Below are 26,761 nucleotides of genomic sequence, written 5' to 3' on the forward strand. Positions count from 1 at the left end.
GACTCAACAATATCATTATAAATCCCATTTCTTTCTGACTTTCTATCATTTCTATGATCCTTGTTATGTTGGTTTGTTAATCCTCACACTTATTTCTTCACATCAGGGAGGTGGTTCCTGCAGCTACAGCATGAAATGTGTGCTCAGAAAGCAGAAGGAGGGGGTTGCCATGAAGTTCTGCTATTGCATCTATTCCTCTTATAAAGACACAAAATTTTCCACAGGAATCCTCCCAGCAGACCTCTGCTTATGTCTCATTGTCCAAAACAGTGTCCAAAAAATTTTTTTTCAGTTTGATTTCAGTAGTTCATTTTGGAGAAAGCAGTGCAAGAAGCTGGCCACACTCTTATTTCTCTTGGGCTCAGAGTTACAAGGAGGGAAAGGCAGACAAACAGACATTATAGTTGGGTTTCAGTACTTGAGTCGTGCAAACGTAGTTAGTTGCTGAACTCACTTCCAGTACAGCTGGGAAGTTCTGACTAGGTTCCAACTCTTCCTGGTGGTCACGACCCTGGCTCCTCCTTCCCCAAATGTGAAGGACTCCCCCTCCCACACGGAGCCAATATGGCCGTCTCATGTACCCTTTCTAGACCCTTCCATTGTTCTATTGGCTAGAGGTGGCCAAGTCTCACACAGGGCTGAACAGAGGAGTTCTGTTAGCAAAGAAGGGAAATGGTACCAGTGTCTACCATGGTGTGCTTTCACATTTTATCTATTTCATGTTATTAAGTTTGCTTTTAAATCATTTCCTTTCACATTTGCTTACAGGCTGGCTCCTTTTATTTGTCTCTTATAATCCCACTGGTGGGATCTTTCCAAAAGACAAATCTGATTTGACCATTAACTTCCTATTTTCTCAGTGTGTCTTACAAGAACAGTCATGATCTGGCCTTGGCACACCTTTCCAGCATTTTTTCTTCCACATGGCCTGCTTGGTGTTTATGTTTCTCTTGCAGCTGTATCTTTGTTTTATTGTCTGCCTAGAAAATATCTTCCCTCCTCCACTTCCCTGTACTCTTTCCCACAGGCAGCTTCTCTTTGTCCTTCAAAACCCAATGCTTCAAGAAGCTTTTGTTAACACCCTGCCCCCATTAAGCTCAAGAGATTTCTTCTGTCCTTCCATAGCACCTCATGGGATTTCCTATTGCTGCCTGTATCTCTGTATTATGATTTGTTTGTTTATATGATCTGTCAATCTTTTGGTAGAGCCTGAGCTCTGTGAGATTAGGAACTAACTCATCCCCATACAGTTTGTGACCCATAGGAGATGCTCAAATTGTATGTCTCCCATGGCAAAAAAGATGGTTAAGCTTGATGGATGACAGAGTTACCATACAAACAATGATCTAATCCTGTTTCCTAGGAGGTTGGGATAAATTTGAGGTTTTTCATTTTCTCTTGTTTTTCAGAACTTTAATATGGTCGGAGTCAAAGGATGGATTGTAGGTAGAAGATAGGGCTAAAGCAATGGAGCTTTATAAACAAAGGTTATTTGGCAGAATTAACTCTGAACTGTAGAGAAAACTCACTGATATGAAGTCAACCTCACAACCACTATACTTTGAAATGACCCACTAAGCACTATATGCAGACTGAAGCCAGCAGTCTTCCCTGTCTTGTGCACCAGCCAGTTGAGTCAGCTATAGTTTTATATTCCAAGGACTGAAAGCCACTAATTCAGGTGTCCATAGGCACAAGCACTTGCCGGAAAGCAGACCTCTACAAGTCATCACTTAATAAAAACACTAAGCAATCTACACAGCTAGGAATAAGTCTTGTAAAGATTGTTTTGCCTTTTTTTTTTTTTTTTTACACCAAATCCTTGATTCAGCAATTCTGTTATAGGTCACTCAACCCCAGCACCTCTATACGTAGGTGCAAGAAGGAGTTCTTTATTTCTGGAATTGAAAGGGTGACACAGGGATCGAGTCAAAATGGTTAATGGTTAATGAGAATGAGTGACTGACTATATCACTTACCATGCAATAGATATATTCAAATATAGCAGCCGTGACAACTATCGGATGGGATTCTGATATCGACATTGAGTGATAAATGTAAACTGACCTAAGGAAGGTCTCCTTTGACCCTCCAGGTACTACTGCTTCCTCTCTGTGTTACAGATACTGGGTCCCACATGTCTATTGCGAGAGGTCACCAAATCACTTCAGAGCTTTCCGTACTTTTCTCAAAAGCCTTACATCTGACACAGTCAGGCCCCGTTGTTGGTTTAGCTAAAAAACTTGGTATCTAAGTTATATATTTTGAATGTTTTTTAAAGTTAAAATAACAAGTGTTCATCTACTACTTTCTAGGTTTTTTGAGTGGACGGGGTCAAGGCATTGTTCTGAGCATGAAGCCCTGTTGGTTTCCTGTGTTCTCTTTCTCAGACAGCCTTTGTAGCGTACTATCCAGTTTCTTGAAAGTGGCCAGAGAACTTGGTACTCAGATTTTTATAAGAGTTTGGCTCCTTCTAGATCTTCACAGTTTGCTCTCAGTCTTTTACTATTGTCTCTCTGACACCTAATCCGATAGCAGACTTTTTTTCTGTCTTTTTTTGTGACTTGCTCTTACTTAATCTTTCCAGAGCATTCATCTTATTCAACTTAGCTGTTGGGGAAACACCAGGTTTGTCTTGTCCTCACATTTAGTCAATTAACATTTAAATTATTTAGTGATGCTAACTCACTGGACTGGCGAGAGGACAAGTACACAGAAAGGGCAGACCAACTTCTCAGAGGCACTTGACATGCCACGGGCATCTATCAGTGGTTTATAGATGGAGCCCTGACTTTTTCATCAGTCCTTGGCCTTACATCTGCACATGTTCAGAACTCACTTCACTTAATGGAGTCTTATTCAGTTGTTTACTACCTTTATATGCTCAACAAAACTCCTGCCATCTGCCTTGTTAACCTTGGCATTTTCTTGTGTCTGTTGTCTTGGCTGTGTGGCATTTTTGCTTAAAAAAAAAAAAAAACAAAACCCACCACTCTGTCCAGCTATATTCTTTCTTGTATATAGCACTATTGAGGCGGATTGTATAACTTACCCTTTTGGCAGGAAGGAACATTTTGTGATGCAGTCTAAAGTGGAAAATGGCCCTTGGAGGCATAGTAGTACCCCTCTTCCTCACATTCTTTGTCTCAGGCTCTGTGGGCTCTGCTTCCAGAAGATCAACCCTGGATAGGTTTTGTAGAGTGTCTTTAGAAGGAAAATGTGAAGAAGTGTGCGAACAGGATAGGGCAGAAAAAGGAGCTAAGCAGGGATATGGCTTCCGGTGAAGTCCCAGCTTCATTCCCTGGGAGGAGCTCTGGACCACAAAAGGTTTCTTGACTTGAAGCTACCACTGACTGGGGCAGAGAGTAGGGAAGGTGTTTAACTCCCAGAATCACAGCTTTCATCACTTAAGGACAATCCTCTGAAAAATGTAGCAGTAGCCAAGCAGCGTTTAATAAAATTGATCACAGGGGATCTGTGCAGGAGACTAATGGTCTGCTAATGTACAAAATATCAGATATTAAATGTATAGAATTTCTAAAATAGCTGCTTTTATTAGACCCAATTTATGAACCTTTCTGAGTTTTCTTGGTTTTACCTGTTTCCTGGGCCATCAACTGTGTGGACAGAGAGAACCCCTACCCCAACACCACTGACCCGCTTCTAAATGTCAGGTGCTGACCCCACCTTCTCTGGGGAGGCCAACTCAGCGTGTCCACAATTTTACCCACCACAGTGTGAGCTGCAGTGACCACAGTCCAGACACAAGTTTCCATGACACTCGCAGAGGCACTGGTTTCCCCTGCCTTGTATTTCAAGACTCAGGGTACCATACTGTGAGGCATGACCTCTGGCTTCCTTCATGGCTGTCCTCCATGGCCGAGGGGCCAGGTGCACAACTAGAAGAAACATGGGAGTTAAAGCCTCATGGGGAAAACCCGTAAATGAATTCCTTCAGTTCCTTTTCTCTGACGGATATGTGGTTCTGTAGAAGATACTAGGAGATCTGAGCAAGTGGTTCTGTTTTCTGTTCTAAAGCTATGCCCAAGGCAATCACAACCTGGTATCTACTTTCCCTTCTTCATTGTTTCACTTCCCCTTTTCCTTCACTCTTAGTGCTCTGCTGCTGCACCCCTCCTCCTCCACAAAAATGTATTACTGTGTACCTTACCCCTGTTACAAAGACCCAGTCCTCCATCCACAACAACAGCAGAAAACAAACAAACAAACAAAAACAAACAAACAAACAAACAAACAAAAACAGAGCCTGAAACAAAGATAGTACCCCTAGAGATTCAGAGTTTCAACCCAATGTATGAATCCTCAAGGAGTGGATGTCCACTGTAAAACATCAGGTGAGATTTTTTTGAGTAAAGAGAGGGTAATCCTAAAATTATTCTTTTGTTCTTCTTTTCTGTCTTAACAAAGTTAATACTATTAAAATCTAAGTGGATGCTTAGGAGAAATCCCTACAATGTTACAAAGAGTTTCCTTTTGTTATGACTTTCACAGACTGGCTCAGAGCCAAGAACACTATGGTGAGGCACTGAATTTAAAAACAATGCAGAGGAGAATGTACACCCTGGAAGCTGCTTTTCTTGAAGGAACTCATAAAGGAAACTGGCATGTTGCAAGTTATAGGAAACATTCTTGTTTTTCAAAAACAAATTGACTTGCAATGTAGCTCAGTCACATTTAGGCCAGCAGTTAGGAGCCAGGTCTAGTCTTGAGTGTCACTGATGGGCAGGCTAGAGAGTCTGGCATGAACGCAAGTGAAGTTTGTCATTATTGTCACAGTTAGTGCTGATGGCTGCAGTAAGTGTGGTCTGTCGCTGTCAAAGTGGGTCCAGGGGTAGTTGTTCTGTTCTCCTTGTTTTATGCTTGTAGAATGGCCTCAATTTTCTCTTCTGTCTGATTAGTCTTAGCATCTGGATTTCTTTTTGCCATGTTCCATTACAGAGGCTGCCTCTCTGCCTTTCTCCCCCACATCTGGAATCCAGCCAAAATGTACCAGAACAAGATGCTTCTAACATTTGAACCCTTTTGTAAGGGTGCTGATTGCAACTTGGGTAACTTCAGTTTAATTCAAGGTGGATGATTTCTGCTGCTTTTGGGGAAGAAAATAAATGTCTAAAAATAAAACTTGGGCATAAAAATAGGGCCAAATACTCATTAACTGCCTCACTTAGCTGAATGCTGAAATTATTTCAACAGAGCTAAATCAAGCATTTGTGTAGAAGAGGTTGAGTATGTTTTTTTATTCATAGTACTTTATCTTAGATGATAAATGGGTTACTGTAATTTGTCATTTTATTCAAAAGACATGAATTAAATAGCTCTCAAGAGCCTAATTTTCAGCTCATGGTGACCCTTGAATTGGGAGGATTGTGTTCACAAGTTTTTTAGAATGTATGTTGAGGGCTTTTATGGGAGAGGCTGGAAGGGCAGGCTGGCCCAGTGGCCAGAGTATGGAAGGCTTAGTGGGCTAGGGTTAAAAATTTGGATCTGAGTATGGTGGGAAGCCACTGAAGAGATTTCAATAGGAGGATGTCATGGAATGATTTACATTTTAAAAATATGACTGTTGTCTCCTGCACTGATAGTGGACTGACTGTAAGCAGTAACCAGCTAGATATCTAGGGATGAGATGACAGTGGCTTTTGAAGAGACAGTAATGGTAGAGTTGCTGAGTGCACAAATAATGGAGTTTTAGGCCATTAACAAAATGACTGGGAGTAATTTTGAGTGATTTTGTTGTCTTGTTTGGGGTAAGGCAGGGAGCAATGGCAAAGGGAATGAGAAAAAAATTCAAGGGCTCATGTTGATTCTGTGAGGCCTATAGGCATCTAAATGGACAAGTCAAATGGAAAATTGAATATATGACATTGACTCAGATAAGTTTCAGAATCCTTCACATACAGAATGACATTCAGAGCTATGGAATAGAGGAACTCACCTAGGGAGAGAGTCCAGAGATAGTATCAGACTTGAGAACTTCCATTATTTCTACATAAATAGGGAAAGCAGAGACTGAACAGCAGTGAGGAAGAAGAAAAAGAAAAGAAAAAACCAGGAGAATGAGTTGGCTGGAAACAAGAGAAGGATCTTCCATCAGAGAGATGAGGGCCCATTATGTTGAATGCTGCTGTGAGACTGGGTAAGATGAGGACAAATCCTCTCTGTTCCTGACAACGTGGAGGTTCTTGGAAACACTGACAGGGGCAGTTTATGACCTGTCACATAAACAGAGGCCACAGTGGATTGAGAGGAAATAGTAAAAGGGAAATGGGGGTGGTCCCTTAGACAATTCTTTCAAGAATTAGAATTAGAATAGAGCTAAAACATAGGTAGATAGCTAATCAAGAGCCAGAGGAGAATATCATGGGGCTTTTTCCATGTTCTTAAGATGGGACCTATTGGGGCTCAGGGGCTTGATCTAGTGGAGAGAGAGAAACTGATGATACAGTAGAAGAGGGGATATATTTGCAGGGATAGATCTCTTGAGTATAAAAAATATGGGAAACAGGGCAACAGTGAAGGATGTGGCTTTCTGTAAGAACAGAAGGGGAGACAGAAAGAGACGACACAGCTGTTAATGGCTTGGTTCAACTGGTGGTGGAGTGAGGGAGTATCCATAATTGTCACTAATGAAGGCAAAAGCATCAGCTGAAAGAGACATGGTGGGTGGGGGGAAGAAATACTGGAAGTTTCAAGAAAAGTTAGCAAATATTGGAGTCATTATGAAGAATGAGAAAGTGAACCTATATAGTAAGATAGTGGACATGGAATGCCCCAAAGTTAAATTAAGCAAGGTGGATCTAAATTAATTGTTGCTTGGGAAAAAATGCTTAATTCTTGTTTGCTTGTTTGTTTTATCAAGTAGCCTATAAAGATAAAAAGTGTTATTACATATTTACATATGTTCATAGCAGAAAATGAGTTTAATGATTACTTGTAATCTTACTATTCAGAAATAATCATCGTGACACAACTTTTCATACATTAACATGCAAATACATCAATAGAAAAAAATGAAAAGTCTTATTTTCATAACTAAGGTTATTTTACAAGTTTTTGCTTTGCCAAACATTATATCTATTGCTCTGAGCTACTGGAGTGATAACTTTGTCATACTGCAAATGTATTCCCTGATTATTTGTATTTTAATATGTTCTTGTTGCTTTTCCAATTTTTATGTAGATCTATCTATCATAAAAAATGTATAGTCCTGTTAAAAAAGGCCCTCTCCTAGGGCCATACATACAATTATTTTCTTCTAGTATTTAAAAGGTAAAGATGAAACTAGAAATTATTCTATCAGGTTTAATTTTGCTGCGATGAAGGACTATAATTGTATATTTTTAGAATAGTCTTAATTATTCTTAAATCTCATATCCTATAATATATTTATAACACAACTTTTTAATCGTGTGGATCCCAAGTTATTTCTTTAAAATTTTCTTTTAGAGATTTTTAAAACTAATTATATGTTATTCTTTAAACAAGATATTTCTTAAAAGGAGTAAAAATTATCTATAATCCCAGCACCAGAGAAAATCAGTTATATTTTACTTACTTGGAATTATATTGTATGTATATAGTTTGCCATCTGTATTTTCTTATCTGTTTTAGATTTTGAAATACTCATTTTGAATCATGATTTATTTTATTTTTTAAAAAGATTTGATTTATTTATTTGACAGAGACAGACAGTGAAAAAGGGAACACAACCAGGGGGTGTGGGAGAGGGAGAAGGAGGCTTCCTGCTGAGCAGGGAGCCTGATGCAGGTCTTGATCCCAGAACCCTGGAATCATGACTTGAGCCGAAGGCAGACGCTTGACTGAGCCACCCCGGCACCCATGAACCATGATTTTAATCACTGACTTATGATTTGTACTATTCTTATAAAACATGAAAATATATTTCCAGATTTTGTTTTGTTTTTGTGTGTGACTATAAATAACATTATAGTTAACATCATCAGTGTTAATCTTTAAATGAATTTATTTTTAGTATATTTACTATCAAAATACATGTCCATTGTAGAAAGCTTTAAAAAAAACAGAAACTGTTATCCAGAGAACTACTGTTGAACATATATCAGATCTTTATTCATTCAACGACCAGTTTTCAATACCAGTTGTATAGTAGGCACTGCTTTAGATATGAAATCCGTTCTGCAGTTAACATCCTAATGTATATTTAGTGATATGTCATATCTGTCTCTGATCTGCAAAAATGTATGTGCTTTTAAAAAGGGACTATGCTACTTACAAGTTACACTGTATTCTGTTTTTTCTCCTATAACGTTAAGAACTTCTTTCCATGCCATTGAACCATCTATTACAATATCCTCTTTAGTGGCTGCAGAAGAATGATTTGTGTGGATGTACTGATCTCCTATAGTCAGATACTCTTTCTATCCCAATTCCGGTTTGCATTTGAAATCCATAACATGCATATTTTGCTTGTCTTTGATAGTATAACTAGTATGACCTCCACAAGACATGAAGGTACAGGCAGTGCTGTCTATCATCCTCATTCTTGTACCATCTCTAAGCGGATTTCACGGTGAGTTCCTTTATAATACACCCAGGTGTTAGTTGTTTGTATTCAGAGCTAGGAACATGAGCACACAATGCAAAGTGGGCAGTTTCCTCTGTAGCCATAGTATTGTGAACCTTTCTTTTTTGAAGATTTTATTTATTTATCTGACAGAGAGAGAGAGAGAGAGAGTGCATGAGCAAGGGGAGTGGCAAGCAGAGAGTGAGGGAGAAGCAGGGTTCCCACTGATCAAGGAGCCTGATACGGGGTTCCATCCCGGGACTCTGGGATTATGACCTGAGCCAAAAGGCAGAAGCTTAGCTAATGACCACCCGGGTGTCCCGCATTGTGAAATTTTCTAAAAGATCACTTAATGAGAAACAGGAAAACAGAGTAGAGGTCCTGCATGAAGATTAAAAATGGTATTTTCCGTTGTCTACTGTAAGGCTTTTTCTAATCAGTTATCTGCTACCAATATAAAGTCACTAGAAAGCCAAGTTTGATTGATTGATGATTGATTTTTTTTTTTCAAGTGTAAGCTTAGTACTTAACACTTCACAGAAGGCATTATCCCCTTTGTTTGGTCCTGTGACGAGCATTTTCAATTACCTAAGGGAATATTAGAGGTGCTTAGTAGAGCAATTAGGGAGATTGACAAAAACCACTCCTTTCCCCCCACCTTTCCGTGTCCTTCTCTCAACAAAATATTTGCAATCCCTCTGCTCTGTACAGAAATAAACTAATTCTCTCTGAGGGAGAGAAGTGGGAGATAACACAGTGGAAAGGGAGGAGGAGGCAGAGGAGAAAGACTGTGATAAGCCACAGGAGCGCTCAGTTCTTCCACCGTAGGTGGTCTTGCCTAAGGGTGGAAGGAATTTACTCCATCATCTATAAGATAAGACCCTTTCCAACTCTATTATTCTAAAATCTGTAGATAGGGTACATAACCTACTTAACATATTTTATGAATTGGTCAAAGAAGCTGGATCTTGCCTTCAAGGATTATGAAATGGCTAAGTATATTTTCTTTGCAGAAATCTTGATTGCGATGAATCCATGTTCTTTAAAAAAGTAATTTCTGAAGTTAGTAATAAACTATATATATAAATTATAAATATATATTTATGTATATATATGTGTGTATGTATCTCAGGGTGACCGGACTTCCACATTTACATCCAGAATAATGTTCCTTTACTATATTTCAGTTGACTCATAGGATATCTGGAGAGCTGTCCTAAGGCCAAAATAAATGAGTCACTTCACTTCCCCTTTCGGACTCCTCCTGAGCAGGAGGAGTGTTCCCTCATGTGTTCCCTTGCTTGAAGCTAATGTCTGCATATTCCTAACAGATTCCCGAATCAAGCATTGTCTTCTACGTAGTCCAAATATTTTCTAATGAAACCAAGTTAAATGTGTTCTAATCTTTTAGAGCCTGCTGACTCTAGTTAGCTGGATAAACTAATTGGTTATTGCTATGGTAGATGTTAAAAGTGAATGTGTCCAGGAATAAAAATCAGGAGGAATCTTTTGTATACATAATACACAATTACAAAAACTTGAACACAAGCTTCATGGCTTGTTTCTAATAATCAGACTAGCAAGGTTCTTGATGGTATGATCTGTTAGTGATCAGGCTGCAGACCCAGGATAGTTCTGCTAGGTGGTCCTGATGGAGCCCTTAATAAGCACCCATCACTAATTCTCTTCATACCTGCTCTTGATTTTTAGATACATTCCTTTTAGCTTCCCCTAATCTTATAACTGCTGATGAAGAGCAAATAGTCATTGGGAGACTTGGTGAAGATATAATTCTCCCTTGCTCATTTGAAAGTGAGCCTGAAATTGTAATTCACTGGAAAAATCAAGATAACAATGTTCACTCATACTACAAAGGCAGTGACCATTTGGAAGCGCAAGATCACAGATACACGAACAGGACATCCCTCTTCCATGGAGAAATGCACAAAGGGAATGCCTCTTTATCTTTAAGAAGATTAAGCCTTCTGGATGAAGGAATTTATTTATGCTATGTGGGAACAACATCTAGAACATTCATAAATAAAGTGGTACTAAAGGTGGGAGGTAAGTAAGTATATGAGGTTTTCCAAAACATAACAAGGATATCATTCCATGTTTTTCTGAAATACCTTTTCCTTAATTGAGTATGCTGTGGGCTTCCTTCCAAGTCAATAAATACAAATCTACCTCAATTTTTAAATGCATGGTATCTTGTAGTATAGACATGCTATAATTGATGCACCCATTCCTCTACAGGTAGATATTCAGGTATTTCCAGTGTTTTACATGACAAATGTTGTGAGGGGCATTCTTGTATTTAATAGTAGGAAATGATCTGAAAGTAAAATATCAGAAAATTTTAATACATTACTTTGACCAGCAGCATAAGAGCATCCATTTTCCCCTTAGTCTTATCAGCATTAATTTCTGCCCATATGGTATCTTTTAAAAATGTTAAACTATTGGCTTACTTAAGGGTAATTTTAATATTATATGCTTTCTTCTTGTCTGTATTAATATTATGACTTATTTATGAGGGGAGGGGCATTTTCTAGTGGGCTGTTACATCCAGCACTTGTTTCTTCTTCCTCTGTCTCATTTAGCTGCTTCAGACCTTGACTCAGAAATCTAAGAACCATGTGTAAACAAAGAATTAAAAAGACTCTGAGTTATTACCTGGAGACTTCAGAGTGTTGCATGAACTCTAGTTTCTATTGGTTGCTCAGCGAGGTCATTAGATTTCTTTTTAGAACTCTTTTTTTTTTTTTAAAGATTTTATTTATTTATCTGACAGTCAGAGATCACAAGCAGGCAGAGAGGCAGGCAGAGAGGTGGGGAGAGGAAACAGGCTCCCTGCTGAGCAGGAAGCCCGATGTGAGGGTCTCTCCCAGGACTGGATCCCAGGACCCTGAGATCATGACCTGAGCCGAAAGCAGAGGCTTTAACCCACTGAGCCACCCAGGCGCCCCTCTTTTTAGAACTCTTGCTAGAGAATGAAGATTGCTAGTTGCTATGCTAAATATCCATGAATGCTTTTTTTTTTTTTAAATAGATAAACACAGTATATCTTAAGTTTCTATTTAGTTTTGGTTTTGTTTTTCCATTAGTAAGTGCCAATATTTGCTCATTAAGCTCAGCTTTTCATTTCATGGGTATTAAAGTAGTAAGTATTCTGCACAGATGGCTTAAGAAGAAGCTGACAGTCCCTCATATGTCCCTCTTTCTCCCTCCTAGCTTTCGTCACACCTGTGATGAAATATGAAAAGAGGAACACAGAGAGCTTCTTAATATGCTGTGTGTCAAGTTATCCTCATCCACATATCTCATGGAAAACAGAGAACACAACCATCTCTGAAAGCAATAAGGGAGAAATCGAAACTTTGGATCCTCTTCATGTTGACAGTATGATAAATATTACAGGATCAAATTTATCTTATGAATGTGGTATTGAAAACTCATTACTGAACCAAACATGGACAGGGAGATGGACAATGAAAGGTAGGCTCCATTGGGCTTTCTGTGTGTACGTGCTATGTCAGAGGTTGGGAGGAAATGAGGATTGATTTATAGGGAAAAAATGGAACACAAAAGAACGAAAATGCATCTGCTCCAGTGAGAAGACTGAGGCTGACCAACTCTATTTACTGGCTCTGAACACTACTTCCTCACTAGTAAAATAGAAGTAATTCCTACCTGCTAGGTGTAGGATGTGTGAAATGGAAAGTAGTAAACCTATTCATGAACGTTATTAAAATATTATTATATTTATTTATGATTTATCTTCTTTTTAAACTTCATTTTATTTGAGAGGAGGAGAGAGAGAATAATCAGGAAGGAGCGGCAGAGGAAGAGGGAGAAGCAGGTTCCCCGCTCAGCATGGAGCTCGATGCAGGCTTAGTCCCAGGACCTGGGATCATGACCTGAGCCAAAGGCACATGCTTCAACAACTGAGCCACCCAGCACCCTCTGTGATTCAACTTCCAAATAGGATTTCTACCTGCATTGCACTTCCAAATATCTGAGAAGAAAGCTTGCCTATTAGGTCATAATCTGTGATGCTTGCCAATCTTTCAACTAAATAAAAATTCACTAGTATTATTGCTTCTGTTCATTCTCTTTACATAGTATTAGCCCATTAAGCTTTATCAACAACTCTATCATAGCATGAGTATTTTTAGTACCCCTTCCTCTCATTTATTTGAACAAACAGAAATTCTGATCAATATCTACATCATCTACTATTTAAGATTAAGAGGAAAAATTAGTTTGACATCTTATCCAATTTCAAGAAAAATGTTCCACATTTTAGAAGCAAAGCAAAATGTTTTACTAAATCCCTATTTCATGGAGAAAGTGGGGATCAGCTATCCTTTTTGGTCTTCTTTTCTGGAATTTCATATTCTCAAGTGCTTGCAAGAAGACCCTAAATTAAGAGTGATTCACCACCTTTACATAATCCGTATTGAAGGCATGGTCACCCAATGTTCACTTTTCCAGGCAGCAATGGAACCATGGGAAAGTGTTGGAAATGTTCATACTAAATTGTAAATATTTTCTAAGGAAAATCGTATTTTCTCATGTTTATTCAGAATTCGGTATCCAGAAGCATCCACAGTTCCTTAGGTTCAGTGCTATGTTGTCTTGCTGAGGAGTCATTATATGCTATGTGTGTTGCTGGCAGACTGTGAACACTTGAGGTGCCTGGGTGGCTTAGACATTAAGCATCTGCTTTCAGCTCAGGTCATGATTTCAGGGTCCTGGGATCAAGTCCTGCATCAGGCTCCCTGCTCGATGGGAACCTGCTTCTCCCTCTCTCTCTCCCCCTTCCCTTGCTTGTGCTGTCTCCCTCTCTCTCATCTTCTCTCTCAAATAACAATCTTAAAAAAAAAAGAATTCATTTTCATATTCATTTCTGGATCCACAGCATCTAGTACAATCCTGTAAACACTAAACTAGGAAGGTAGCATACAAAGGAAGCAATTAATTCTGTTCACTGTGGTTGGGTATAAACAGGGTTGTTGGAGAATATATGCTTAAGGAGGTTGCATATGTGCAGAAGTTTAAAGGAATAGCAGGGATTTCCAGAGAACACAGGCATTCCAGATTAAAAAACACAAAAGCACTGAGGAGTAAGTGTCTCCTGTATTTGTAGAAGTGTACGTGGTAGAGGGTGAAGCTAAAGTAGCAAGAGATAAGCCTGAAGAGGGAGTCAAAAACTAGACGGAAGGCCTTGATCTTGCTCAGGAAGCAGACCAGGATTCCAGAGGTGGCATGGAGCCAAAAAAGGATTTTTGAAGTATTGGAGAGACCCAGATGTGCATTTTAGATAGGTTTGTTTTGGCATCACTCTCTCACAGGTGGAGTGTGAAGTGAGTGAGTCTAGAGCTTAGGCAGAAGAAGTCGTGGTAGTGCACAGAGGTCAGCTACCGAGCTGCAGAACTGGAAGGACAAGATAGAGCTGGATGTGGAGGAGCAAGCTGAGAATGTCCAGCAGAGTCCCTCTTCTCACAGAGCTCAGTCCAATGGGGGCTTACCTGCACACAGCTGGAAATAGACTTTAATGTCAGGAGAAGAGACTTGCACAGAGAGTGATTAAGAAGCAGTTGAGACCAGAAGAGACTACTAAAGAGTAGACAGAGGGAAAGGAGGAAGGTCCTGGGGAATACCAGCGTTTGAGGGGTCAAAAGAAGAACAACATTGAGTTCAAAAGCCTGGTAGTTGGTAGCAACATTCTTGAGTGCTCACTATCAGGCTGCAGGAGTTAGAAACCAGGAGTGTCACCTCACTAGCTAGCCCAGGCTTAGGCCTCTTTGAAGGTCTAAACTTAATCATGGTAAGTGTTAAAATGGCAGTGGCACAGCTTCTTTCAAGAAACCATTTCCAAAGGTATTTCTCAAAGCATTTCTAAGTATAACTTAGAAAATTCATTTGAAAATTGTATTTTCATTGATGTTTCCTTTTCTATCCCATTATTAGATGACCTTCATAAAAAGCAAAGTGAAGATTTTTCACTTTCATGTGAACTTACAAATAGTATTTTTTTACTGGCTCAAGACTTCATAGTCACTTGGTCCAAAGTGGAAAGAGAGACCTCCTCTATACTGGCTTACTTTCTGAGCTCCTCACAAAATACAACCATCTATGAACCCCGAGTCTCCTGGAACAAAGAGCGAATAAACCAGAGTGACTTTTTCTTGACTCTGAAGGATCTTAGAGTTTCAGACAGTGGGGAATACTTATGCAATATTTCTTCAAGCAAATACACTTTACTTACCACCCAAACACTGCATGTAGTAGGTAAGTTACAAGTAGGGTTGGATAACTGGTTTTGGCTATAACAATATAGCAATAGAGATTGTAACTATCAAACAGGGAAATTAGGTTGGCATTTAAAGAATTTTGATTAGTACTTTCGAAAATGTAGATACTACAGGAATACTTTTGGTGAAGATCGTAGTCAACCTCCTTCTTTCAAACACACAAAAGTTCTTCATTGAAACAAAAACTATTCCCATAAGATTTCCTTTTCATGGTTTCAGGGCTTTAGAAATGAAGGGGGAGCCTACATGATTTGGTGACTCTTGAGCCTAAGCATCCTCAATTCCTGTTTACTGCTGTGCCTGACACATGCTTTAGGTCCTGGGATCTGGGGATTTGAGGCTTCAGGCACAGTAAGAAGTTAGAATTGGGGCTCTGGTAGATGCTGGGGAAGCACGCTCTGGGAACTCGGTGGAAACAATCACCAAAGGACATTGGAAACACTAAATGTACACCTGATTCTGCTCTTTTTTCTTTAACCTCTAGTAATAGTTAACTGCCCAAACTCTTTAAGATCTTTCTAGTTTATTCTCTATAGAGTCATGGCACATGCACCCAGAAGTTGACTTTCTAAGTGGGCTGGTTGATCCCCTTACCTTTAAGCTATCAATTTGATATCATAGGACATATTGGCAGCTCTCTATTCTTTATTAAGTATATTTGAGCCAGTGGGACATGTGTTTTAAAAAACATTTCTATCAGGGCACCTGTGTGGCTCAGTCGATTAAGCATTTACCTTTGGTTCAGGTCATGATTCCAAGGTCCTGGGATCAAGCTCCATGTCAGGCTCTCTGCTTCTTTCCCTCCCCCTCTACCTGCTGTTCTGTCTACTTGTGCTATTTCTCTGTCAAATAAATAAGTGAGATATTAAAGAAAAACAAAAGCATATCATTCTAGTTGTGAAAATTAGGAATAACAGATTTGGAGGTTCAGTAATTCTACGTAGTGAGATTTAGAGGTAAGAATACGGAGTTGTCCTTAGGTCAAGTGGCCTTCAAATAGAAGCTTAATAGACACTGAAGGATGCTTCTCCCTTTGTGTAGAGCTGTCATTTTGAGAGTGCTGAAAACTGGGGTGTAGTTGAAGCTCCTCTTTTTCTCCCAAATAAAAATGTTAGTTTTCTGTAAAATCTAGGTAAGCTTACATTCTATTTTTCAAATGTTGCTTCATTTGGATTGGATTCATTTTGGAGTGTAGAAAAAAAAAACAACAAAAAACAGGAAGATATGGTCTGAAGACCACATATGATCCGTCTTTCTTTTTTTTTTAAGATTTTATTTATTTATTTGTCAGAGACAGAGGGAAAGAGAGTGAGCACAGGCAGACAGAGTGGAAGGCAGAGTCAGAGGGAGAAGCAGGCTCCCTGCGGAGCAAGGAGCCCGAGGGACTCGATCCCAGGACGCTGGGATCATGACCTGAGCCGAAGGCAGCTGCTTAACCAACTGAGCCACCCAGGCGTCCCATGATCCATCTTTCTAACCAGAGATTTAATTTTTAGTTTACACAAAGCAAAACATCAGGACCATTCCATCTCTGACAAAAGAAGCTTTTCAGAACCTCTGAATTCCCAAGTTAACCCTGGCCTGTTGAGACTGGAGGAGGGTCTGTCCACACTTCCCCCCAGAAAGAGAGGTGTGGCAGGAGCTACCCCAGCAGGGCAGGAAAGAGGTCAAGCACTACTAGTATCCTAGATATCACTCTTTCAAAGAAATTTGATTTCTATTCTGAATCACAGTTTTCTACTTGTCTTACCCAGGAGATACAGCAGCACTTGAAAAGGAAGCCCAGATTGGGTGGTAAGGGGAGTTATGATCTTAGAGTCTAGATCTATTCAATACAGGTTGCATGGAATTGAATGGAATTGAATAATCCTTGCTAAATTCTGCAGTAAATCACTATGTGATGTTGGGCAAATCTCTTTACAGTGGAGGAAGTGAGGGTGATGAAGTAAGAAAATGCTATACTTTGCAGGATTTTCTTCAGGAGGAAAAGTATGCACATATTTTTTTTCCTTTCTAGGATTTTATTTAGTTGACAGAGAGAGAGAGAGAGAGAGAGAGAGTGCGCACAAGCAGGAAGAGTAGTAGGCAGAGGGAGAAGCAAGCTCCCTGCTGAGCAATGAGTCTGATGCAGGACTCAATTCCAGGACCCTGGGGTTATGGCCTGAGCCTAAGGCAGGCGCTTAACCGACTGAGCCACCCAGGGGTCCCAGAAAAGTATGCATATGAAAACACTTTCAAAGTCAACATTTCCACTTAATTGCGCATTCTTTATATGGGTATACAATTTCAGAATGATACCAATATGTGTAGAGATGAATGTTTTAGTGGTTACAGAATATAATTAATAAAGAGTACGTTCATAAAAATGGACATCTGTTATATGAAAAATAGCCATTTCACCTTTTCACCTTGAATCGGCCTGTGTGCTCTAATGCTAGCTCCTACTCTATGGCAGAAGGTAGATCACAAGATTAACAGGTTCTGACTTGAGTAACTCAAGGTCTCCAAGTTTCTGCCTTCTGGGGTCCTACTTCCTTTAATACTAATTACAACAATTATAGTTCCAACAAAGATGCTGGAAAAAACCCCAGCTCCTGCAGTGATTCTGAGGAGCATCAAGCACTCTATTATCCTGGTGTTCACCTGTCACCTCTCACTCCGCTCCACTGATCCCCTCTGCACTTACCCTGTTTCTCTATGCCCCTGTCTTCTCCAAGCCAAGGCTATACTCTGCTCTCCCTTCATCCTCCAAGGAGGATGCTGGGCTGTGGATAGTCTGTAGTCATAATTATTCCTTTGTAACAGTGTGTTAACTCTCTTTATAATATGAAACAATAGAAACTCACAATGCATAATACACTCATTGCTTCTCAAGTTTGCAACCTTTTTCTCCCCAACACCCACCTCCTACCAAGCCCCAAATAGGTTAATATTCTGACTTATGCAGGTTTCCCACAGTAGAGACATTGAGACTGGGAGGTATTTATGCTCATAAATGCAGAATTAACTGTTTTTTAAAATCATAAATGTGTTCTTTGGTAATTTTTCTTCCAGCTTACAGACTTTTTGTTTTATTTAGAACAGAGTCAAAGCAGAACCTGGATAATTACTCTGTCTTTGGTGATTTTTGTTTTCCTGGCAATTTGCATATTCTGTATGTTTAAAAGATACAACTGTTCCAGGAGAGGTAGGTATCTCATGGAGAATATGAACTCTGTCCCTCGGTGTACAGGCAGAGGTTATCAAGGATGACCTACAGATAACCTTACATGGCTGTTGGACATATAAACAGTTCTGAATTCTCTGGACAGTCGTTTGTAAAATTTATCAGAAATCCTTTAAAGTGTTCCCACATTCCCAGCTAACTATACTGCTAACAAATTTATCCTGAATTAAATGGTTAAAGATGTAACAAGCCATATACAAGCACATGCATTGCAGCACACTGAAAAAATTTAAATCTAGCACTAAAATAATACACAAATTACCAAAATTATCTTGCATTGAAAAAGAGATGGAAAGAAATAAGCCCAAACTTTAACAGTGGATGCCTTTGGAAAGAGTTTGTCCCTATGTCTAGACGTGCTTTCGTCCCTGCACTCTGTTTTCTCTTTCTTTGAGCTTTGTCTATCGTATTACTGCTTTGTCTTTTATGGGCCATTTTATTTTAATCCTTGTTGCATTTTTAAAACACTTTTTTCTAGATTTTCTGCAACAAAACTTGGGTTACTTACAGGTAATTAAAAATGATACATTAAGATGCTATGGTCATAGGACTTCTTAGAAGGCTTGGCTTTTATTGACAGAATTAAATCTAGGAAAAATTTAGTTCTACTTATCCCCACATTTTATAGACCAGGAAAGTGGAATCCAAGAAGTTAGGGGCATGAAACAGACTTCTGTATACCACTAGAGGAGACCCAGCTGCTTTTTCTTATTGTATAATCTGAGATGCCTGAGCGTCCTGGGAGGTTGAGATAAATCCCATGTCCATTCCTCCAATTACTAATTGCTTTTTGCCCCGATGAAGTTAGGAGATTTGGAAATCGGAGACACCTTTATTCCTTTATTGAAAGTAAGATATGAAGCATGACAGTAAGAGTTTCACTAATTTCACCCTGTGACTGTTTATACTAATAGGAAGGCCACTCCAGTTTATTACTGGTTCCTCCTGTCCCTTAGCTGACCAGAAGTGGAAAAAGATGGGAAATCATAGGCAAGTCTAGTTTGTCCCCTAGGGTTCAAATTATATGACAGAGGGGCACTACATACTGGGGCACTACATACTGCTCCAGCATGACAGTCTAGTTTCTGTATTGGAAGTGTGCAAAAGTCAAGTCTCAACAGAAGACACCTGGCACACTCAAAACTGTACAAAGGGGAGCACAGAAGATAGTTCATTTCCCCAGAGCTGGGAGCAGCTGATTGCCCACAAATCTAAACAAGTAGAAGGTGCCATTACCAAAACCCAGAAGAAGAGAGTCCCGTAAAATCAGATGCCTTGTAGGGAGAGTAACTTTTACTTGAAGGACATAGCCAGACCAAGGGGACCTTACAAGGAAGGCCCTGGAAGAATAAATGTGTGATTTCGCCCTTCCCTCTCTGTACTCTCTACTCCAACTGGAAAGGAGAGGGAAAACACAGCCCATGGAAGGAATCCGTCCGGGTCAGCTACACAGGGCAGACACAGCAGGCTGGGTTCTGATTCTGAAGGAGCCGTCTGGAGCGATCAGCAAAAACAGTGTCAGGGTTTTGGCTATTTAAACAATGTTCGATAACTGTGTGGTTAGATAGGCTGAAAATATATTTCAAGCTGTTACACTCAAGGCCCCCAAACCTTGCCCACCTCTAGGTCCCTACACTGTAGTTCCGTATGACCATGGTATGTGTTTTCTTTTTTAAATTCCCTTTTTTAGAACTGTTTTAAAATGCTTTAAGTCTAAGATAAGTATAAATTATCCTAGATTTTAGCAAGGCACAAAAGGAAGGCCTTCCATGGAAAATAGCATTGTACCCGTACCTTTTTCTTTTGCTATCGATGGACTTAATCACCACCTCCTTGGCTGTTATTTTCCATTGTTAATGGTTAGTAGGACTCGGGCCAACTATCCTAAAGAGCCAGGAATTCCTGGCCTGGCTGGACAGCTTTTATCCCTGTTTTGTTGCACCTGAATCAGCCATAAGAATTTATTGTTATTTGTAGCTAATGAGGTATTTCTACACTGCATTTTTAAGGCTGTTTTTTGGGAGAAAGATATGAAAGGGAGAAGAACTAATGTGCATCTAATAACATAATTGTACTGAGGCAGGAATAAAAAAAATGAGTGTTTGCAAAAAGATTTTTTCTAAGTTTCTCTTTTTTTTTTTCCTATAGAAAGGTCTTCTGTCTATACTGAGAGGGCCAACACTGCTGATGCAGAAGAAAGCAAGGTAAAGCTTTTTACTTTATCAAACCAATTATAGCATAAGAATGCTACTGTGAAAAAGTAATCGATACATATATCATCTCGCAAGACTTTGATAGAGGGATAAGAAAGGGCGAGAGGGATCACGGGATAACAACAGGAAAAAAATATATAATTAGGGCTCTACTTAAATAACTGGCTGCTCTTCTCATTTTCTATTGTTACTTGTGGAGAAGATCTGAGTGGCATTATGCATATGATGGGAAACCAGTGTACCTATTCTTCCAGTGGAAGCACGGAACTGTATAGAAGTAGAAAGAAATACAAAGTGAGAAAAGCAGATTACAGTTTCTACCCAGATTCAGTTGGCTAGCCTTCCCTATTTGTCCAATCACTTCTAAGCTCCTTGGGAACCCATAATTCGCTTACGAATTATAGTTTACTTGCAAATTCGTTTGTTTAAAATGGAGTTAAATCTTTTTGCCACACACCTTTTATTATGAGTTCCATTAATCAGAATATAAATAAGAGCAAAGAGTGGGGTAAACTCTTTTCTCTACTGGTTAAAAACTCAGCAACTAGGGACACCAGGGTGGCTCAGTTTGTTAAGCGGCTGCCTTCGGCTCAGGTCATGGCCCCACGGTCCTCAGATCAAGTCCGTGTCAGCCTCCTTGCTCACCGGGAGCCTGCCTCTCTCTCTGCCTCTGCCTGCTACTCTGCCTGCTTGTGCTCTCTCTCTTCTGACAAATAAATTTTTAAAATCTTAAAAGAAAAAAAAAAAAAAAACCAGGAACTAATCTAGAAGGGTGATTAAAATTGAGCCTTTATAACTACTTATAACTGTCTCATGGTTCTCTGATTACAGATGCAGACAATAGCTCCAAAGCTCCCTACTTCCAAAAACCAAAACAAAACACTATCATCATTAAATGCTTAAGATAAAAATGGTTATTCTGACATGAATCCCAGCCATTTAAAATCCATTTTTCTTGGTTCTAGGCTTTTACAGAACACCCAGCCAGCAGTGGAAAGTAAGACAGAACTGTATCAACCCATGATGAGACCCTTCATATCCAGTGACTTCGCTTCCCCTTTTTTTCACTGCAATTCCAGCGGTGGCTTATCATGGCCTAATAATTCTACCTTTGGCAAGACTTGCAACCATTGAGTTTCCCACTACCATATTTCCTGTTCACATCCCAACTATTACTCACTGACTCCATACCTACATCAAGATTATGAATGCCTGGATGCCAGTTCCAACTAGAAAAGAACTGTTTTCATTCAGTGGCACTCCTGCTACAGTCAGTACAGGAGGCCACACTGAGGTTCCCACCAAGACCTTGGAAGAAATGTATCACTAAGCACTGATTCAAAATCTGATCAACTAATGATGGGTGACAGAGCACACGGAAGCAGAAATCACCTTAGTGAAAAGGCAAAAAATCAGGGCACTTGATTTGCTAAGGTATTGTACTCATTTTACATGAATAGTTAATATCTGCTTAACCAACTAGATTTAATATGGTGAATCTTAGGGACCCCAAAGTTTAAAAATGTCAGTATCTCCAAGATTGCCTACAGCAAAGGGCCCTATCAACTCAAGAACTGACATCTCTTGGGGGGTGGGCTATGCCTTCCAACACCAGGTTTACATAGATGAGTGACATTAGCTATGAAGATAATTTGACTCACTCTTCTGACTCAGTTGTCATGTTGTTAATCAGCTTTATGATAAATTTAGATTTCCACATAAATTTTTACACACAGGGAGAATGGATAACCCAGCTGACTTGATGATGTCTTCTCTTTATTTTAATCAATTTATAAGAAAGAAAAAGTCTAACCAGCATTTTGGTGACTTAAGTTTTGACCCTATAGTTTATAGAAGGAAACCAACCCTGAATTGTGCATAATGCTACCTGGCCTGGTTTTCTCTAAGTACTGACATCACTATAAAGAAAAGCTTTAACTGTGAGGAGAAAAGGGTCACAACTGCTATATTCTTATTACAAAATGGAAAGAATAAAGTCAACAAATTGAGGATGGCAGACAAGAATGAACCTGGGTCCTTCCCTTAATCCCCATTAACCTTGGAAGCAAAGATACTCTCTTACATTTCCTAATCACCTTGTTTAAACTGCTTTCCACACCACATAAACGTTTTAAATGCTTGTTTCAAATGCACCTGAAGTTTTCAAACATTAAATGGTACCATCCTTGGATGCGTCCGGCCTCTGTCCTTCCTGAGCAAAGGACTTCTTATTCTTCATGAGTGTGCTGAGATTGCTGTGACTTTCATCGGTGGTACGCACACCCAGAATGAAGCCCAGCCCTTTTCGGAGTAAACAGGCCTTAGCCAAGTCCTCATTAGCTTCAAAGGGAGGCAGGGAATTGAAGCAATTATATGCATTACAGAAAGCAGACACAGGTAATTCTTCTGAAGGATGGGCTTGGACACTCTCCATTTTCTGCCCACCTAGCCTTGGTAGTGAAGGCAGCGCCCTCTACCAAAGACTCCATGAGGGAAAGACTGTGACCACATCATCAGTTGGCTCCACAGCCCAGAGAGACACCCAATTCTATCAGAAAAAATGTTTTTGCTTGGTTTATGGCAGTTAAGAGATTTTTCAGGCTTTCCTTCTGAGAATGGGGAACAATTAGTCATTGCACCGCCAAGGATGGTTTTCCTAGTCATCTTGGGTATGTCTAAGAAGCAATTTCTGCTTCGCTCATTTTGCTCTTTGTTGGAAATAACTGTGACAAAGTCGAATACATTACAAATGTTTTGCAGTCCTTTTGACCTCTTCCAGCTGAGCACAAGCGTAACACATGTGAGGCATTTCCCTAAACAAAACCATTAAATGGAGTTGATGGGCAGGCTCTGCCTCTAAGACCCCAAATCCAATGCCATGACCCTTCTCAAATTGAGGGCAGAGTTCAAACCACTTAAGTGGGCCTCTGCTCAGAGGCCTTATCCCTGAGACAATATTCAGGCAGCAACAAGAAATCTCTGGAGTGTGCCAATGACTCATGCTTCTCAAATTTATATCTAAATGTATTCAATATAACCAACTTTTAGATTCTCCTTCAAAAGAGATTATTTTGACCTCCTTTCAGGTCATATGTATTATGAATAACCCTATCTACTTATCTTGCAGAGTTATTAGTAATTCTTTTATAATAAGAGGAATAGGTATATACCAAATTTTAAAAAATGAAATGGTACCTGTCTGTGCTAGGCACCATGTTAAGTGCTTTACAGGCATTCCATAATAGGCAGCTAATGGCGCATTATACAATGTCTTTCAATTCATTTCTCCTAAAGCCAGATCTCACTTAAAGACCCTGTTTGCGAGATATCTCAATAAGAAAGCTGGGACTTCCTGTTTTGTTTATATAACCCCCAAATTCATATGTTGAATGGTTTTAGGAGGTGGGGCCTTCAAGTCCTAAGGATGGTGTTCTTGTGAGTAGGATTTGTGCCTTCTAAAAAAAATCTGCAGAGAGCTTCCTCCCACTCCCCATCCCTTTTACTCTGAGGACCCAGTGAGAAAAGGGTCATCTATGAGGAAGTGGCCCTCACCAGGGATTGAATCTGCCAGCACCGTGATCCGGGACTGCCCAGCCACCAGAACTGTGAGAGATGCTTGTTATTTGTAAGCCACCCAGTCTCTGGCATTGTTACAGCAGCCTGAACAGACCCTGAAAAGCCTACAGGTCAGTGGTCTTTGTCATGCTGCCACTACGCTAGTAGAGTTAGGGTAGCAACTCCTACCCTGGGATCAGAATAGTAGTGTTGAGAACCACAGATATGGAAATACCCTTCCCTCTTGTTTTAGGACAGAATGAGGGGAAAAGCAGAAAGCTAGAGAAGACAAGTACATTTATTCCCCACTACCTCAGCTTTAAACCTCAGCACCCAGGTCTCCATACTGATCCAGTATGAAGTCATGTACTTATCTACATAGAAAGACTCAACTCTGTTTCATGCAGATCTATCTGTACTTTTAAATTTTCTTTGTAGGGCACCTGGGTGTCTCAGTGGGTTAAGCCTCTGCCCTCAGCTCAGGTCATGATCTCAGGGTCCTGGGATCAAGCCCCATATCGGGCTCCCTGCCCAGCGGGGAGCCTGCTTTCCCCCCTCTCTCTCTGTCTGCCTCTCTGCCTAATTGTAATCCCTCCTTCTGTCAAATAAATAAATATATTTTAAAAATAAATAAATAAAATAAAATAAAATTATCTTTGCTCTCTGAACTCCTGACTGTTCTACACAAATGGATCTAGGACCTAGAACTGAAAAGTTACAAGTTAAGCATTTGAGAGGTAGAAATACAATGTACATTCCACTAGAATGCCTAGCACTGCTTGTTACCTGGGCAAGGAAAATTTAGTAAATATGGGAAGACCTTAGCAGAACCTAGTTCTTGTTTTTTTCTCTTTAAAGTATTTTAAAAAATAATTTCTTGTTCTACTGGTTTGTGTGATGACATGCACTCTAAACACACACACTTTAAGAATTACAACTGAGTTGTATATCTGACATACTTTTTTTCTAAATTTCTTTGCTTTGATCTTGAGTTTATTGACTTGAGATTCTGCTATCTCTGCCCTTTCCTTAGCTTCATTCAACTCATGTTGCTGCTTCTTATACTTGGAAAGATATTGATTGGCTTGTGCTTCCTATAAAAAATAAAAATAAAAAAAGAAAGAAAAAATATCCCTGTGCCTGCATAGTCATTTTTTCTGTTTTGACATGAAAAAGTTTAAAAATGTGTGAAAAGAATCTAAACTTCTGAGTATTGAATGGAATATATTTTGGTATGATATATATGGATTCAGACTTTCTACTAGGCATGAGATCCATTTTTATAACCACTGTTCTCTGAAAATTTAGATCAGCACGTTCCACATGTTACATGTAAGAAAACCACAAATGTTTCATAATCAGTTAAACATCCTGGTTTTTCTTTGAGTAGTGGGCGTTTGTCTTTAACCATTATACAGGTCAACAGGTAATTTGTGTTTTAGCCTGAATCATTGAAATAATCCAAAATCTCTCAAGAGATAGTAGGTATAAACCAATATATATGGCACTTAAGAATTACATTATATGTAGCTATGGATATTAACCCAAGGTTGGCAAATACATTTCAAATGATGGTTATCTGGTTCAGTTATGTCCAGGTTCATCAGGAAAAAGGACTAGGAAGCACATTTATGCTCACCCAAGGTTTTGGGGTAGGAAGGCCCCAAGGGGACTACCTGGCCAAAAATTCAACTATACAACACTGTGTTCTTACTGGACTCTATTCTTGCAATGCACGTGTTTGAGTATAACCACAAGGTTGAAGGCAGCGCTCTGACTCCCTGGAAGGAAAAGTAACAATTTTCTGAGCATGGGTGATAACTCTAGTTTGAGAAAAACTAGAGAATGAACAGACTTTAAGCTGAGCTGGTCCTCTCTAGATAAAATACTCACATGTCTCCATTAATCAAGAACAATCGCTGGGAAATCCATGAGACTGCAACAGCCCCAGGTACTTACTGTGGCCTCCATTTGCTGCTTGTAACTTTGTACTTGCAGCTGAAGTTTATCCATCAGAGTCTGCATCCTGCTCAGATCTTTTTGGTCTTCCCCTGCCTGAAATGCATAGGTGAATATATGAAGATGATTTGAATGATCATGATCCAACAGTCTGCATTGGGAGTTGCCTTATAAGAAAATAAGAGTTAGGAAACTTTATTAAGCAACATATTTTAGTTGTGATTTGAAAAATGGGTCTAACTTTACTCATCCCAGGTTTTGAGAAATTAACACAGCTCTGAGCACTGATCTCAGAACTCCACGAGTCTTTCACTGAAATAGAAGTTAAAGCCACTAGTTTTAATTTGGTCACAGCCCTTCCATCCTAACCAAGCTACACCTGCCTGTGCTTTCTCAGTTGGAAGGAAGTACCATTGTTACAAAAGCTTCATGTGCAAAACTAGAAACGAATCCTCCTCTCTTTGCTCTCTGAACTCCTGACTATTCTACACAAATGAATCTAAGACCTGGAACTGAGAGCCTACTAATCTCTCTCTAATCCTATCTCACTAATCAACTCTTTCCTTGAACTTTCTAACTGACTCTTGGCTTTGGATAATGAAACTATAGAAAAGGTAAGATTTCTGGAATTCTGGTGTGGGCATCATCAGAGATAGGAAAATTCTGTAAGCGATGCCATGTTGGTATGTACATTCTCATTGCTTCCATTGCAATCCAGGCTTGGGCTAGAGAAACAAAATCTACTAAGGTAGTATTTCTCAACTAAGCTTTACAGAGCCTTGTGTATTTTGAGGAAACAGGAAAGGAGAGGTATGCAGGCAGGCAAGATTCTGCACATCCTCCAATTTCCTATGTCTCTTTAACTAGAATATCTCCATTCTGGAACTGTTGAGCTTCCCGAAAGAAGAACATCTCAACTGGC

At 39.6% G+C, this 26,761-nt stretch overlaps 1 protein-coding gene across 7 annotated transcripts in view; it reads left to right on the forward strand.

The window, feature by feature from the left end:
* Window positions 1-22,516, forward strand: part of HHLA2 (HERV-H LTR-associating 2) — a 138,846-nt gene extending 116,330 nt beyond the window's left edge. For 5 of the 7 annotated variants that reach the window (XM_013064885.2, XM_045088305.1, XM_045088307.1 and 2 more), the window contains 7 exons: window positions 8,483-8,572; window positions 10,277-10,630; window positions 11,801-12,064; window positions 14,543-14,863; window positions 17,966-18,073; window positions 20,261-20,316; window positions 21,291-22,516. In XM_013064885.2, coding sequence (XP_012920339.1) covers window positions 8,509-8,572; window positions 10,277-10,630; window positions 11,801-12,064; window positions 14,543-14,863; window positions 17,966-18,073; window positions 20,261-20,316; window positions 21,291-21,326 — 1,203 coding nt within the window. In that variant the 5' untranslated portion in view covers window positions 8,483-8,508 and the 3' untranslated portion in view covers window positions 21,327-22,516. Of the gene's footprint in view, window positions 1-6,019; window positions 6,158-8,482; window positions 8,573-10,276; window positions 10,631-11,800; window positions 12,065-14,542; window positions 14,864-17,965; window positions 18,074-20,260; window positions 20,317-21,290 lie in introns of those variants that run through there. The other 2 variants (XM_045088308.1, XM_045088309.1) reach the window with 2 other exon arrangements.
* Window positions 22,517-26,761: the final 4,245 nt, after the last annotated feature.

The sequence above is a fragment of the Mustela putorius genome, unplaced genomic scaffold, assembly GCF_011764305.1.
Source record: "Mustela putorius furo isolate JIRA1106 unplaced genomic scaffold, ASM1176430v1.1 tig00003834_pilon_pilon_pilon, whole genome shotgun sequence".
In the NCBI taxonomy this organism is placed as follows: domain Eukaryota; kingdom Metazoa; phylum Chordata; class Mammalia; order Carnivora; family Mustelidae; genus Mustela; species Mustela putorius.